General features: G+C 45.4%; 1 protein-coding gene across 1 annotated transcript in view; it reads left to right on the forward strand.

The window, feature by feature from the left end:
* Positions 1-15184, forward strand: part of LOC121534174 (lipoma-preferred partner homolog) — a 421644-nt gene that overhangs the window by 120528 nt on the left and 285932 nt on the right. The window contains exon 4 of the mRNA XM_041840707.2: positions 10638-10819. Within this exon, the coding sequence (XP_041696641.1) occupies positions 10642-10819 (178 nt within the window). The 5' untranslated portion in view covers positions 10638-10641. The remainder of the gene's footprint in view (positions 1-10637; positions 10820-15184) is intronic.

Genomic DNA, 15184 nt, shown 5'->3' on the forward strand with positions numbered 1-15184 from the left:
TTTGTTTGTTTTTTTGAATGTTTATGCTCCTAATGAGGGTACAGAGCGTATTGTTGTTTTTGATAAAATAAAGGAAACCTTAAGACAGTGTGACCAAGAGGGGTGTATGGTTTTAGGGGGACTGGAACTGTACAGTGGATTTTACTGTTGATCGCACCGCTGAAGAACCTCACCTGCGGTCAGCAATTTGTCTGTCTGGTCTATTAACTGAGTTTGAGCTTTCTGATGTGTGGAGAGTAAGGAATGCAAAAGTTAGGCAGTACACATGGCTAAAAGTTAATGAAGGTCATGTCAGTGCAGCAAGGTTAGACAGGTTGTATGTATCTGAGCAATACTGTAGTAGGGTTGGAAGGTGTGACATTACTCCTGTGGGTTTCTCTGATCACCATATTGTCACTGTTGATATTCACTTGTCCTGTCCACGAAGGTCATCATCTTATTGGTATTTTAATGTTAAATTGTTACATGATGTCATGTTTTGTGAAAGGTTTTTGTTGTTTTGGGAAAAATGGAGGGTTACAAAAGGGAATTTTGAGTCCTTGAGACAATGGTGGGAGGTTGGGAAGGCCCAAATACGATTATTTTGTCAACAGTATACTGCTCTGTCTCGAATTGAAGTTAAAGAGACTATCAGGGCCCTTGAGCAGAACATTAAATCTATTGAATTGAAGTTGCTCACTCAGAATGACCCCGGACTAGTCATGAGCTTACAGGACAAGAAACATGAATTGAGGTCGTTTCTGCATGAAAGAGTGAAGGGTGCCTTGATTAGGTCTCGTTTCGCTTCCCTCAAGGATATGGATGCTCCTAGTGCTTTTTTTTTTAACCTAGGACAGTCGACATTGCAACGTAAACAGATGGTCTGCCTTCGTCTCCCTGATGGGAAGGTGACCACGGACGACAGTGAAATGCGTCAACATGCCGTGGATTTCTATTCTGCCCTCTATAAGGCGGAGGATTGTGACTCTCTGTGTACTGAACAGTTGTTACACGGTCTTCCTCAATTGGGACCTGAGCAAAGAGTCGCATTGGACTCTGACATTACACTGCAAGAGCTGTCCACAGCAGTTATGCAGCTCTCAACAGGCCGAGCCCCTGGCATTGATGGTTTACCATCTGAGTTTTACAAGCACTTTTGGGGGTCTATTGGGGAGGATTTTTATGAAGTGGTGTGTGAATCTTTTCATGAGGGCTCTCTTCCTGTATCTTGTCAACGTGCGGTACTTTCACTGTTGCCAAAAAAAGGGGGATTTGGCTCTCATAAAAAATTGGAGACCTGTTGCTTTGCTGTGTGCAGAATATAAAATTGTTTCTAAATGTCTCTCAAACAGGTTGAAAGAGTATCTGGGATTGTTGGTCCACAAGGACCAGTCCTACTGTGTACCTGATCGCTCTATTGTTGACAACTTGTTTCTAATAAGAGATGTTTTGGACATTTGTAAACTGTCTGATGTAAATGTGGGTTTACTTTCTTTGGATCAGGAGAAGGCTTTTGATCGTGTGGACCACCAGTACTTGTTTAAAACAATGAAAGCCTTTGGGGTTGGGGATGTTTTTTGTCTTGGATGAAGTTACTGTATGCTGGGGCCTCGTGTATGGTGAAGGTGGGGGGTGGTTTGAGTTGTCCCATCCCTGTCCAAAGGGGCATCAGGCAGGGATGCCCAATTTCAGGGCAGTTATACAGTCTGGCGATTGAACCAATGCTTTGCTTTTTAAGAGCGAAGCTTACTGGTTTCTCTGTGCCAGGTGTAATGAAGGGTCCCACGATAGCACTGTCTGCGTATGCAGATGACGTGACAGTTTTTATTGCAGGGGATGAGGATGTTAAGGTTCTCTCAGACGCCTTAAAGGTGTATGAGGGGGCCTCCTCAGCTAGAGTCAATTGGGGAAAGAGTGAAGCGCTGTGGGCAGGCCAGCTTCAGATGGGGTCCGCTCCACGGTTACCAGGGGGGCTTCAGTGGGGCAGAGATGGGATGAAGACTTTGGGGGTTTTTCTAGGCTCCGATGTCTTTCAGAAAAGAACTGGGAGGGTGTAGTGGAGAAAGTGTGTGCCAGACTGTCAAGATGGAAATGGGTGCTGCCCCAGCTGTCTTATAGGGGAAGGGTACTGGTAGCTAATAACCTAGCTGCCTCTACCCTGTGGCACAGACTAATGATTTTACAGCCACCAAAGGGTCTGATACAAGAGCTTCAGAGGACCCTTGTCAACTTCTTCTGGTCTGGACAACATTGGATTAAAGCTTCAGCCCTGTACCTGCCACTGCACGAGGGTGGGCAAGGCCTGGTGGACATTTCTTCCAGGATCATGGCTTTCCGGCTTCAAGCAGCCCAGAGACTGTTGTACAGTGACGGTTCTAGCTGGGTTGACACAGCCTACGCATTGATGAGGAGAGCGGGCTGTTTGGGCTTAGACAAGCATCTTTTCCTCTTAAAGCTGGAGGGGGGTGAGTTGCCTGGCCTGACTCCATTCTATGAGTCTGTTATGCAGGCTTGGAGAGTTCTGGTCAAGTCCCGTAAGGCCTGCACGCCACCAGGGATGTGGCTTTTTGAAGAGCCTCTTTTTCACAACACTGCCATCCAGTCCCGTGTTCTGGGCTCAGCTAGCCTACGTTCATGCCTGTTAGGCGTGGGGTGTACTAAGCTGGGTCATCTGATGTGGAACAGGAATAGGTCGTTGGAGGAGCTGGGAGAAAGAGCGGGGATCCGATCGTCTCGCCTACTGAGGAAGGTCGTCGCTGAGGTCTGTGATTCCTTGCCAGTACTTCATCTGCAGTATGTGACTGACACCTCCAATTCTGATCGGTGGAAGGAGGGTCTGGATTATGTGTTCCCTGCACTGATTGTTAGTGCTGCGGCGGGGGCATTCGAGGAGGACGTGGGGATGCTGCTTTCCTTCGATACCCCGGAGCTGGGGGAGTTCAAGGAGGTGGGAAAGAAGGCCATGTACAGAACATGTGTAAAGGTGTCCCATGCCTCTTCCCTGGAAGGGGTAAAATCGACGAGGTGGGCGGGTGTGCTTGGTCCAGGTGCCTCCCCAAAAGGCCGCTGGCGGAACACTATACAAACTGCCTATTGATAAGAGGACAGCTGACCTCCAATGGAGGATAATACATGGAGCCATAGCCACCAACATGTATCTGGTACACCTGGATCCTACTGTTGGGGAGGAGTGTCCATTCTGTGCTGAACCTGAAACTCTGGCACATCTGTTTTTACAGTGTCCCAGGTTGGTCGGGATGATTGACCTGATCACTAACTGGTTCTCAGCGCTGGGAGAGGTTTTCTCTTCCCAACTGTACATATTGGGGCCAAAGTACAGGTTTAGTCAGAAAGCTGTAGTTTTGTTGCTTAATTTTGTGTTAGGGGCAGCAAAATTAGCCATATGGAAGACCCGAAAGAACAGTATTCGGGGACAGGGGTCTGTGGATGTGGTGGGAATGCTGGAGGGAATGGTGGCAGCAAGATTGAGAATTGAGTTTGCCTATTACAAACTGGTCAACAATATTGATCTGTTCATGAGTATATGGGGCATTCAGACGCTGTTGTGTTCAGTTACTGTGGAGGAGGAATTGGAGTTGTGTTTTTAAATTGATGTGTAAATACGGTTTTGTATGAGTATTTGTGTGGTGGGCTCCCAGACCCAATAAAGATTATTTAAAACTCAACTCTCTCTGTCTCTCTCTCTCTCTCTCTCTCTCTCTCTCTCTCTCTCTCTCTCTCTCTCTCTCTCTCTCTCTCTCTCTCTCTCTCTCTCTCTCTCTCTCTCTCTCTCTCTCTCTCTCTCTCTCTCTCTCTCTCTCTCTCTCTCTCTCTCTCTCTCTCTCTCTCTGTCTCTCTCTCTCTCTCTCTCTCTCTCTCTCTCTCTCTCTCTCTCTCTCTCTCTCTCTCTCTCTCTCTCTCTCTCTCTCTCTCTCTGTCTCTCTCTCTCTCTCTCTCTCTCTCTCTCTCTCTCTCTCTCTCTCTCTCTCTCTCTCTCTCTCTCTCTCTCTCTCTCTCTCTCTCTCTCTCTCTCTCTCTCTCTGTCTCTCTCTCTCTCTCTCTCTCTCTCTCTCTCTCTCTCTCTCTCTCTCTCTCTCTCTCTCTCTCTCTCTCTCTCTCTCTCTCTCTCTCTCTCTCTCTCTCTCTCTCTCTCTCTCTCTCTCTCTCTCTCTCTCTCTCTCTGTCTCTCTCTCTCTCTCTCTCTCTCTCTCTCTCTCTCTCTCTCTCTCTCTCTCTCTCTCTCTCTCTCTCTCTCTCTCTCTCTCTCTCTCTCTCTCTCTCTCTCTCTCTCTCTCTCTCTCTCTCTCTCTCTGTGATTAACCTCTCGTAAAATGTGTTCCTCATCATCTAGTTACTCCAGTCCTCCCTACATATAACATACCATGTCCATGTCCCAAATGACACCCTATTCCCTAGATAGTACATTACTTACTGTGGGTCAAAAGTAGTGCACTATTTATGGAATAGGGTGACATTTGGGAAGCACCCAACATACCGTCTCAGACACACTTACAGAGAGCAACCCCCTTCAGATATTTATACAGGACTTGATTGATAGCTAGGGCAGTTATTGACGTGATCTGCCAGTAGAAAGCATTTAGTAATTTTCCATGTCATCCGAGCATCCCCATGGTGTGTTGGTGTTGGTGACTTTAGCCCAGCGTCGTTAGCTGATACAGCGCTCTCGCTCTCTCGCTCTCTCTCTCTCTGTGTCTCTCTCTCTCTCACACACTCCTTCTCTCTCCCGTTCTTCCCTCTCTCCCCCCCCTCTCTCTCTCTCTCTCTCTCTCTCTCTCTCTCTCTCTCTCCATATCTCTCCATATCTCTCCCTCTCTCTCTCTCTCTCTCACTCTGTCTCTCTAACTCTCTCTAACCCCCCGTCTCTCTGTCTCCCTCATCCATCATAGTGTGAGATGACGTCTCACAACATCTTGAGTTTCATACTAATCAGGTCAGTAAGCATGTCAGCTTAATAAGACGTCATGCTGACAACCCTAAAGTTTCCCTCTCCTCTACTGAACTAACTGCCCTAGGGTAGGTGGGGCCCGTGGAGGGGGGACAGTTTTGGGAAGAGGGTGATCGGTGTGGCTCCTCTTGTCTCGGTTGAATCAGGCTGTGCCAGGATCGAGGTGCCTGAGATTTCCCTGGCAGAAATCTCTTCTCTCTCTCTCTCTCTCTCTCTCTCTCTCTCTCTCTCTGTCTCTGTCTCTGTCTCTGTCTCTGTCTCTGTCTCTGTCTCTGTCTCTCTCTCTCTGTCTCTCTCTCTCTCTCTCTCTCTCTCTCTCTCTCTCTCTCTCTCTCTGTCTCTGTCTCTGTCTCTGTCTCTGTCTCTGTCTCTGTCTCTCTCTCTCTCTCTCTCTCTGTCTCTGTCTCTGTCTCTGTCTCTGTCTCTCTGTTTCTGTCTCTGTTTCTGTCTCTGTCTCTGTCTCTGTCTCTGTCTCTGTCTCTGTCTCTGTCCCTCCTTCCCTCCATTAGAACCCACGCTAAACTCCTCCTCCTATTAGACAGGCAGGATCAGATAGCAAACTACCGAAGTTCACAAATGGCTCTTTATGTCAGGCATTGGCCCTGGCATTAGCACTGGTGTGGGACACAAGGAAAAATTAACATTGTCTTTTTACAGAGGTGGACGTTTTGAATCAGTCTTTTGAGAGTTTGATCAGGCATGACAATGACGCCAAGACAAGTGTTTTTGTTACAGTGATCAATTGAGTTTCATCCGTCACTTACGTTTTTCTCATGGTCTTTATAAGGATTTACTTGAAACCTAGGACAGTGATTTGAAACCTAGGACAGTGATTTGAAACCTAGGACAGTGATTTGTGAAACAGATTTTAAAAAGCTTTGTTTATCATTAACAGTTCATTGTGATTCAAATGTCCATATGCAGGCCAACAGAACATTTACATCAGACCCTTATTGAAGCATAAAATCACTATGGAAACCATTGGACTAGTCAATCAGGAAGAATGAAATGTCTCTTTAGATTGCTTCAATATGTCTCTTTAGAATGCTTCAATATGTCTCTTTAGAATGCTTCAATATGTCTCTTAGAATGCTTCGATATGTCTCTTTAGAATGCTTCGATATGTCTCTTTAGAATGCTTCAATATGTCTCTTTAGAATGCTTCGATATGTCTCTTTAGAATGCTTCAATATGTCTCTTTAGAATGCTTCGATATGTCTCTTTAGAATGCTTCAATATGTCTCTTTAGAATGCTTCAATATGTCTCTTTAGAATGCTTCAATATGTCTCTTTAGAATGCTTCAATATGTCTCTTTAGAATGCTTCAATATTTCTCTTTAGAATGCTTCCATATGTATCTTTAGAATGCTTCCATATGTCTCTTTAGAATGCTTCAATATGTCTCTTTAGAATGCGTCAATATGTCTCTTTAGAATGCATCAATATGTCTCTTTAGAATGCTTCAATATGTCTCTTTAGAATGCTTCCATATGTCTCTTTAGAATGCTTCGATATGTCTCTTTAGAATGCTTCAATATGTCTCTTTAGAATGCTTCGATATGTCTCTTTAGAATGCTTCAATATGTCTCTTTAGAATGCTTCGATATGTCTCTTTAGAATGCTTCGATATGTCTCTTTAGAATGCTTCGATATGTCTCTTTAGAATGCTTCGATATGTCTCTTTAGAATGCTTCGATATGTCTCTTTAGAATGCTTCACTATGTCTCTTTACAACGCTTCAATATGTCTCTTTAGAATGCTTCAATATGTATCTTTAGAATGCTTCGATATGTCTCTTTAGAATGCTTCGATATGTCTCTTTAGAATGCTTCAATATGTCTCTTTAGAATGCTTCAATATGTCTCTTTAGAATGCTTCGATATGTCTCTTTAGAATGCTTCGATATGTCTCTTTAGAATGCTTCGATATGTCTCTTTAGAATGCTTCGATATGTCTCTTTAGAATGCTTCGATATGTCTCTTTAGAATGCTTCGATATGTCTCTTTAGAATGCTTCGATATGTCTCTTTAGAATGCTTCGATATGTCTCTTTAGAATGCTTCGATATGTCTCTTCAGAATGCTTCGATATGTCTCTTTAGAATGCTTCGATATGTCTCTTTAGAATGCTTCGATATGTCTCTTTAGAATGCTTCGATATGTCTCTTTAGAATGCTTCGATATGTCTCTTTAGAATGCTTCGATATGTCTCTTTAGAATGCTTCAATATGTCTCTTTAGAATGCTTCGATATGTCTCTTTAGAATGCTTCAATATGTCTCTTTAGAATGCTTCGATAATGGATATAGAGGTTGACCTATCCTCTTACACCATACCACTGTTTTTACTGGCTGCATCCCAAATGGCAATGATGCCGTTTAGGACTCTGCCACTGTCCTTGTCAATCATCAATCAAACTGCAGCATTTGACTGACTCCAATGGTACACTACATGGCCAAAAGTATGTGGACACCTGCCCGTTGAACATCTCATTCCAAAATCATGGGCATTAATATGGAGTTGGTCCCCCCCTTTGCTGCTATAACAGCCTCCACTCTTCTGGGAAGGCTTTCCACTAGATGTTGGAACATTGCTTCGGGGACTTGCTTCCATTCAGCCACGAGCTTTAGTGAGGTTGGGCACTGATGTTGGACGATTAGGCCTGGCTCGCAGTCGGCGTTCCAATTCATCCCAAAGTTGTTCGATGGGGTTGAGGTCAGGGCTCTGTGCAGGCCAGTCAAGTTCTTCCACACCGATCTCGACAAACCATTTCTGTAAGGATCTCGCTATGTGCACGGGGGCAATGTCATGCTGAAACAGGAAAGGGCCTTGGAAGCACAGAATCGTTTAGTATGTCATTGTATGCTGTAGCGTTAATATTTCCCTTCACTGGAACTAAGGGGCCTAGCCCGAACCGTGAAAAACAGCCCCAGACCATTATTCCTCCTCCACCAAACTTTACAGTTGGCACTATGCATTTGGACAGGTAGCGTTCTCCTGGCATCTGCCAAACCCAGATTAATCCGTCTGACCGCCAGATGCTGAAGCGTGATTCATCACTCCAGAGAACAAGTTTCCACTGCTCCAGAGTCCAATGGCGGCGAGCTTTACACCACTCCAGCCGACGCTTGGCATTGCGCATGGTGATCGTAGGCTTGTGTGCGGCTGCTCGGCCATGGAAACCCATTTCATGAAGCTCCTGACAAACAGTTATTGTGCTGACGTTGCTTCCAGAGGTAGTTTGGAACTCGGTAGTGAGTGTTGCAACCGAGGACAGACAATTTGTACGAGCTATGCGCTTCAGCACTCGTTGGTCCCGTTCTGTGAGCTTGTGTGGCCTACCACTTTTCTGCTGAGCAGTTGTTGCTCCTAGACGTTTCCACTTCACAATAACAGCACTTACAGTTGACCGGGGCAGCTCTAGCAGGGCAGAGATTTGATGAACTGACTTGTTGGAAAGGTGGCATCCTATGACGGTGCCACGTTGAAAGTCACTGAGCTCTTCAGTAAGGCCATTCTACTGCCAATGTTTGTCTATGGAGATCGCATGGCTGTGTGCTCGATTTTATACACCTGTCAGCAACGGGTTTGGCTGAAATAGCTGAATCCATTAATTTGAAGGGGTGTCCACACACAGCTGGATATATAGTGCATCTCTATTAGAATCCACAAACTTTACCTGTCTCAACTCTTCCTCAGCAGAACCATGTTGACCAGGGACTTTACCTGTCTGAACTCTTCCTCAGCAGAACCATGTTGACAAGGGACTTTACCTGTCTGAACTCTTCCTCTGCAGAACCATGTTGACCAGGGACTTTACCCGTCTCAACTCTTCCTCTGCAGAACCATGTTGACCAGGGACTTTACCTGTCTCAACTCTTCCTCAGCAGAACCATGTTGACCAGGGACTTTACCTGTCTGAACTCTTCCTCTGCAGAACCATGTTGACCAGGGACTTTACCTGTCTCAACTCTTCCTCAGCAGAACCATGTTGACCAGGGACTTTACCTGTCTGAACTCTTCCTCTGCAGAACCATGTTGACCAGGGACTTTACCTGTCTCAACTCTTCCTCTGCAGAACCATGTTGACCAGGGACTTTACCTGTCTCAACTCTTCCTCAGCAGAACCATGTTGACCAGGGACTTTACCTGTCTGAACTCTTCCTCTGCAGAACCATGTTGACCAGGGACTTTACCTGTCTGAACTCTTCCTCTGCAGAACCATGTTGACCAGGGACTTTACCTGTCTCAACTCTTCCTCAGCAGAACCATGTTGACCAGGGACTTTACCTGTCTCAACTCTTCCTCTGCAGAACCATGTTGACCAGGGACTTTACCTGTCTGAACTCTTCCTCTGCAGAACCATGTTGACCAGGGTCTTTACCTGTCTCAACTCTTCCTCTGCAGAACCATGTTGACCAGGGACTTTACCTGTCTCAACTCTTCCTCAGCAGAACCATGTTGACCAGGGACTTTACCTGTCTCAACTCTTCCTCTGCAGAACCATGTTGACAAGGGACTTTACCTGTCTGAACTCTTCCTCAGCAGAACCATGTTGACCAGGGACTTTACCTGTCTTAACTCTTCCTCTGCAGAACCATGTTGACAAGGGACTTTACCTGTCTGAACTCTTCCTCAGCAGAACCATGTTGACCAGGGACTTTACCTGTCTCAACTCTTCCTCTGCAGAACCATGTTGACAAGGGACTTTACCTGTCTGAACTCTTCCTCTGCAGAACCATGTTGACCAGGGACTTTACCTGTCTTAACTCTTCCTCTGCAGAACCATGTTGACCAGGGACTTTACCCGTCTCAACTCTTCCTCTGCAGAACCATGTTGACCAGGGACTTTACCTGTCTGAACTCTTCCTCAGCAGAACCATGTTGACCAGGGACTTTACCTGTCTGAACTCTTCCTCTGCAGAACCATGTTGACCAGGGACTTTACCTGTCTCAACTCTTCCTCTGCAGAACCATGTTGACCAGGGACTTTACCTGTCTGAACTCTTCCTCTGCAGAACCATGTTGACCAGGGACTTTACCTGTCTGAACTCTTCCTCTGCAGAACCATGTTGACCAGGGACTTTACCTGTCTTAACTCTTCCTCTGCAGAACCATGTTGACAAGGGACTTTACCTGTCTGAACTCTTCCTCAGCAAAACCATGTTGACCAGGGACTTTACCTGTCTTAACTCTTCCTCTGCAGAACCATGTTGACAAGGGACTTTACCTGTCTGAACTCTTCCTCAGCAGAACCATGTTGACCAGGGACTTTACCTGTCTTAACTCTTCCTCTGCAGAACCATGTTGACAAGGGACTTTACCTGTCTGAACTCTTCCTCAGCAGAACCATGTTGACCAGGGACTTTACCTGTCTCAACTCTTCCTCTGCAGAACCATGTTGACCAGGGACTTTACCTGTCTGAACTCTTCCTCAGCAGAACCATGTTGACCAGGGACTTTACCTGTCTGAACTCTTCCTCTGCAGAACCATGTTGACAAGGGACTTTACCTGTCTGAACTCTTCCTCAGCAGAACCATGTTGACCAGGGACTTTACCTGTCTCAACTCTTCCTCTGCAGAACCATGTTGACAAGGGACTTTACCTGTTTTAACTCTTCCTCAGCAGAACCAATGTAAACTATGTTCTAACCTTGCTCTTCCTCCTCCTCTTATTCCTTCTCTTCCTCTGTAGAACCATGTGGGGCAGTGAAGGTGAGGTTCAGGTGACAGCCCGAATGGAGACCACCCCTGCCATGGGCGTCCCTAGTATCTCTGTTTCCCAGAAACAGACCCCTAAGAAGTTTGCCCCTGTGGTGGCCCCGAAGCCCCAGTTCAACCCCTACAAGGAGGCAGACCCCATTGACCCTGCTGGAGGTAAGAGATGGCAGGGTATTCAGACACTGATGGCTGGTACTTGCAGCAAGTGGTCAAAGGTAGTGCACTACATAGGGAAAATAGTGCCGTTTGGGACACAGGTCCAGCTCTGATGGACTTGGCCAGGAGGATGTCCCTCCTTCCTGCCAACTTTCTGCCAGAGGCTAGTTTGATGATAACACTTTGACATGGACAGACAAGGACTGATTAGGGCTTGTTGTTTGAAACAGACAGACAGGGACTGATTAGGGCTTGTTGTTTGAAACAGACAGACAGGGACTGATTAGGGCTTGTTGTTTGAAACAGACAGACAGGGACTGATTAGGGCTTGTTGTTTGTCCATGGAGATTGCATGGCTGTGTGCTCGATTTTATACACCTGTCAGCAACGGGTGTGGCTGGAATAGCTGAATCCACTAAATTGAAGGGGTGTCCACACACCGTGCGGTGGATACTGTATGTGTGATGGGATGTAAAGACATTATGGACAGTATGTGGATAGAATATGTAGTATATCTGAAGAATATGTGGAAAGAATAGTATAGATACAGCAGTAGTTGAATAGGATAGTCCTTGACTAGAATACAGTATATATACATATGAAGTGGGTAAATCAGTATGTAAACATTATTAAAGTGACCAGTGTTCCATTATTAAAGTGACCAGTGTTCCATTATTAAAGTGACCAGTGTTCCATTATTAAAGTGACCAGTGATTCCATATCTATGTACATAGGGCAGCAGCCTCTAAGGTGCAGGGATGAGTAACTGGGTGGTAGCCAGCTAGTGACAGTGACTAAAGTTCAGGGCAGGGTACTGGGTGGAGGCCGGCTAGTGGTGACTATTTAACAGTCTCCGATGGCCTTGAGATTGAAGCTGTTTTTCAGTCTCTCGGTTAGCTGTAGAGGCCTACAGCTAATCATTGAGACAAAACGTTAACGTACAATATATCTGTAAGGGGAGATTTTGTTGTATGCTTTAAAGTTCAAGAGGCATTTACACGGGGATAAATGAAAGAATCCTTCAATCAGCATAGATAGGTGTGTGAACTAAAATAATCACATGCAACTTCAAATACAGCTCATGGACGTTAACGAACACGTAATCGGACGTTTATCGTCTACAACATCAAAGACGTCGTCAGAGGACTGATTGCATAGAAGTTAGCAAGCCAGCGAGGCAATGTAAAATATCCCAAATAGAGCTGGATAAAGCCCGAAGAATAACATACTTGTTAGAACATAGCTATAGCCATCAGTCTGCTGTGTTTTCATGGTCATCACTCACTCACTGTAAAGTTTGTCATGGTCCTGACATCAGAGTTAGCTATCCTGCTACAGAGCTTTTTTGAAGTTGGGAAGCACGCGCATCACTCCATCGTGACTTTTGATGGCAAACAGGAAATGGCTCTGTAACAGCATTCACACAGCATTCAGCTTCCATTGCCATGTGACCTACATTGAATGAGTTACCACCGAGTTTGTGTAATTAACCTAAATTACTAAGGTTCCTATTTTTATTCAACCGATGTCGGGGCGGCGGCGGGTAGCTTAGTGGTTAAGAGCGTTGTGCCAGTAACCCGAAAGGTCGCTGGTTCTAATCCCCGAGCCGACTAGGTGAAAAATCTGTCGATGTGCCCTTGAGCAAGGCACTTAACCCTAATTGCTCCTGTAAGTTGCTCTGGATAAGAGCGTATGTAAATGTAGTACAGGGAGGTTTCTGAAACCCTCTTCCCTATCTAGTGCACTGCTTTTGACCAGGGCCTAGGGTGCCATTTGGGACAAATGCATATGGTTCTTTATCTTTCACTAAGGGACAGGCCCTTCAGGAAACCTTGCTGTGTCTGTCTCTCTCTCTCGCTGCTAAGGTCTGCTGGGCCTTTGTGGTTCACACTTCTGCTAATGGTCTTACTAACAGTGATGTTACTAGGTCATAAACACAGTCAGACCAGAACTCCTCCTTTTCCTTTTTAGACATATTACTTCAAACAGAGTGCCTCAGACTGCTTCAGACTGCCTTGCATAATATCAATATTTTTACTCTGACCACACAGTAACAGGAATTCCCATAGATATGCACGCATGTACAGACACACACACACACACACACACACACACACACACACACACACACACACACACACACACACACACACACACACACACACACACACACACACACACACACACACACACACACACACACACACACACACACACACACACACACACACACACAAAACCATGATAGTGCTACTGTGCTTAGGCAGTGGTTGGATTCAGTCAAATTGTAATCCCTCTACGGTTTCTTATCTCTTTCAGTGACGTAGTTGTCCATTCATCCCAAATACTCTATCTCTGTAAGCAAAGTACCATTTATAGCCTTTTGATTATACTCTCTTTGACCCATCTTCACCCCATAACAGTCACGTTCAAGGTCAAATACATATTTTAACACTGTTCAGGTTCACAGAGCTACCCCCCTCTCAGCTGAAATCAGATTTCTCTAAGAATGGAGAGGCTATGGCCTAGAGTTGAATTAAGTTAATTAAACCACTACATTACAGGGTATATACACCGCTCCACAGCCACTACATTACAGGGTATAAACACTGATTAGTAAAACCTTTACACACCTGGCCTCAGTGATGTCTGATTAGTAAAACCTTTACAGACCTGGCCTCAGTCACTTTACCCCTACCTATATGTACATATCTACCTCAATTACCTCGTACCCCTGCACATCGACTCGGTACTGGTAACCCGTGTATATAGCCAAGTTATCGTTACTCATTATGTATTTATTCGTTGTGTTATTATTATCAACTCATTGTTGGGAAGGGCCCTTCAGGAAGCATTTCGCTGTTAGTATATACCTGTTGTTTACCAAGCATGTGACAAATAACATTTTATTTGATGCTGTCACCTTTTAGAGAGCATCGGGCCACACTGAAGAAGCACCTTCTGCATTTAGACAATCCAGGAATAAAAGTAGTTACCCATGCGCTTCTAAATGCTACAAGTGTACTCACACTTCTAGAAGTGTACATTTCCCCCGTGTCGGCACTCCTAATTGAGAAGTGTACGTTTCCCCCAATCTCGGCCGCCATCAATATACATCCCTACCTAAACCCCTTTATTTACTCACTGGACGTTTACTCCAAGATTTTTGTTTACTGGGTTTATTCTGTGATTACGCCAGCCTTGTAATCCAAAAAAAATGACTTTTGGATGATTTAATCCAGACTCATGGCTTATCTTTCTAATTCTCTATTGTCTCTTTATTAAGAGGATCAAGATGTTGAGACTGAGTCAGTGGCTTCAATATTATGAATATAACAACATGTAAATCGTCATTTGTTATTTCAAACATATTTCTCATTTTATCCCCAATTTCTGTTGGACAATATTGAAATACAAGTAATTTGACATAAGCTCTGATAATGTTAGTAGGTATTACTAGCCTGGTCCCAGATGTGCTTGTACTCTTGCAAGCTCCATTGCTTTCATTGTCAAGCCAAACGTTGGGATGACAATTCCATAAGGAGTTGTCAAGCGATCAGAAAACACTTCCATCCAGGCTAAAGTATTACTAGTAAATATTAGTAAGTATGCTGAACAAATGTCGCTGAGTGAAATAAAGAATTGTACTACTATGTCACTACATGAGGAATTGTATGGTCTGTTTTTTTTGGTACATTTTTGATTACTTGGCCTATCCTCCTTGTCCTTCTTTTACACAACTGACTGAAACATCTAACGCCTTCCTGTTGGCCCCTGACATTACAGAATATCTCTACAGTAGGCAGACGTAAACCCTCTACGTAACCAAGTCTGTGCTCTAGAAAACCCAATAGGTATGTTGAGGCAGTCAACAACTAAGTCCTGATTACTGTCACGGATTCTGCCGAGACTGCCCTTCCTTCTGGTTCGGGGAGGCTACGGCCCTTCCTTCTGGTTCGGGGAGGCTACGGCCCTTCCTTCTGGTTCGGGGAGGCTACGGCCCTTCCTTCTGGTTCGGGGAGGCTACGGCCCTTCCTTCTGGTTCGGGGAGGCTACGGCCCTTCCTTCTGGTTCGGGGAGGCTACGGCCCTTCCTTCTGGTTCGGGAGGCTACGGCCCTTCCTTCTGGTTCGGGAGGCTACGGCCCTTCCTTCTGGTTCGGGGAGGCTACGGCCCTTCCTTCTGGTTCGGGGAGGCTACGGCCCTTCCTTCTGCTTCGGGGAGGCTACGGCCCTTCCTTCTGCTTCGGGGAGGCTACGGCGTTCATCGTCACCGGAATTCTAGCTGCTGCCGATCTATGTTCTATATTTCTATGTTCATCTGGTTGTTGTCTAGTGTTGCACCTGTTTCCCATTATGGTATTATG

The sequence above is a fragment of the Coregonus clupeaformis genome, unplaced genomic scaffold, assembly GCF_020615455.1.
Source record: "Coregonus clupeaformis isolate EN_2021a unplaced genomic scaffold, ASM2061545v1 scaf0008, whole genome shotgun sequence".
Classification (NCBI taxonomy): domain Eukaryota; kingdom Metazoa; phylum Chordata; class Actinopteri; order Salmoniformes; family Salmonidae; genus Coregonus; species Coregonus clupeaformis.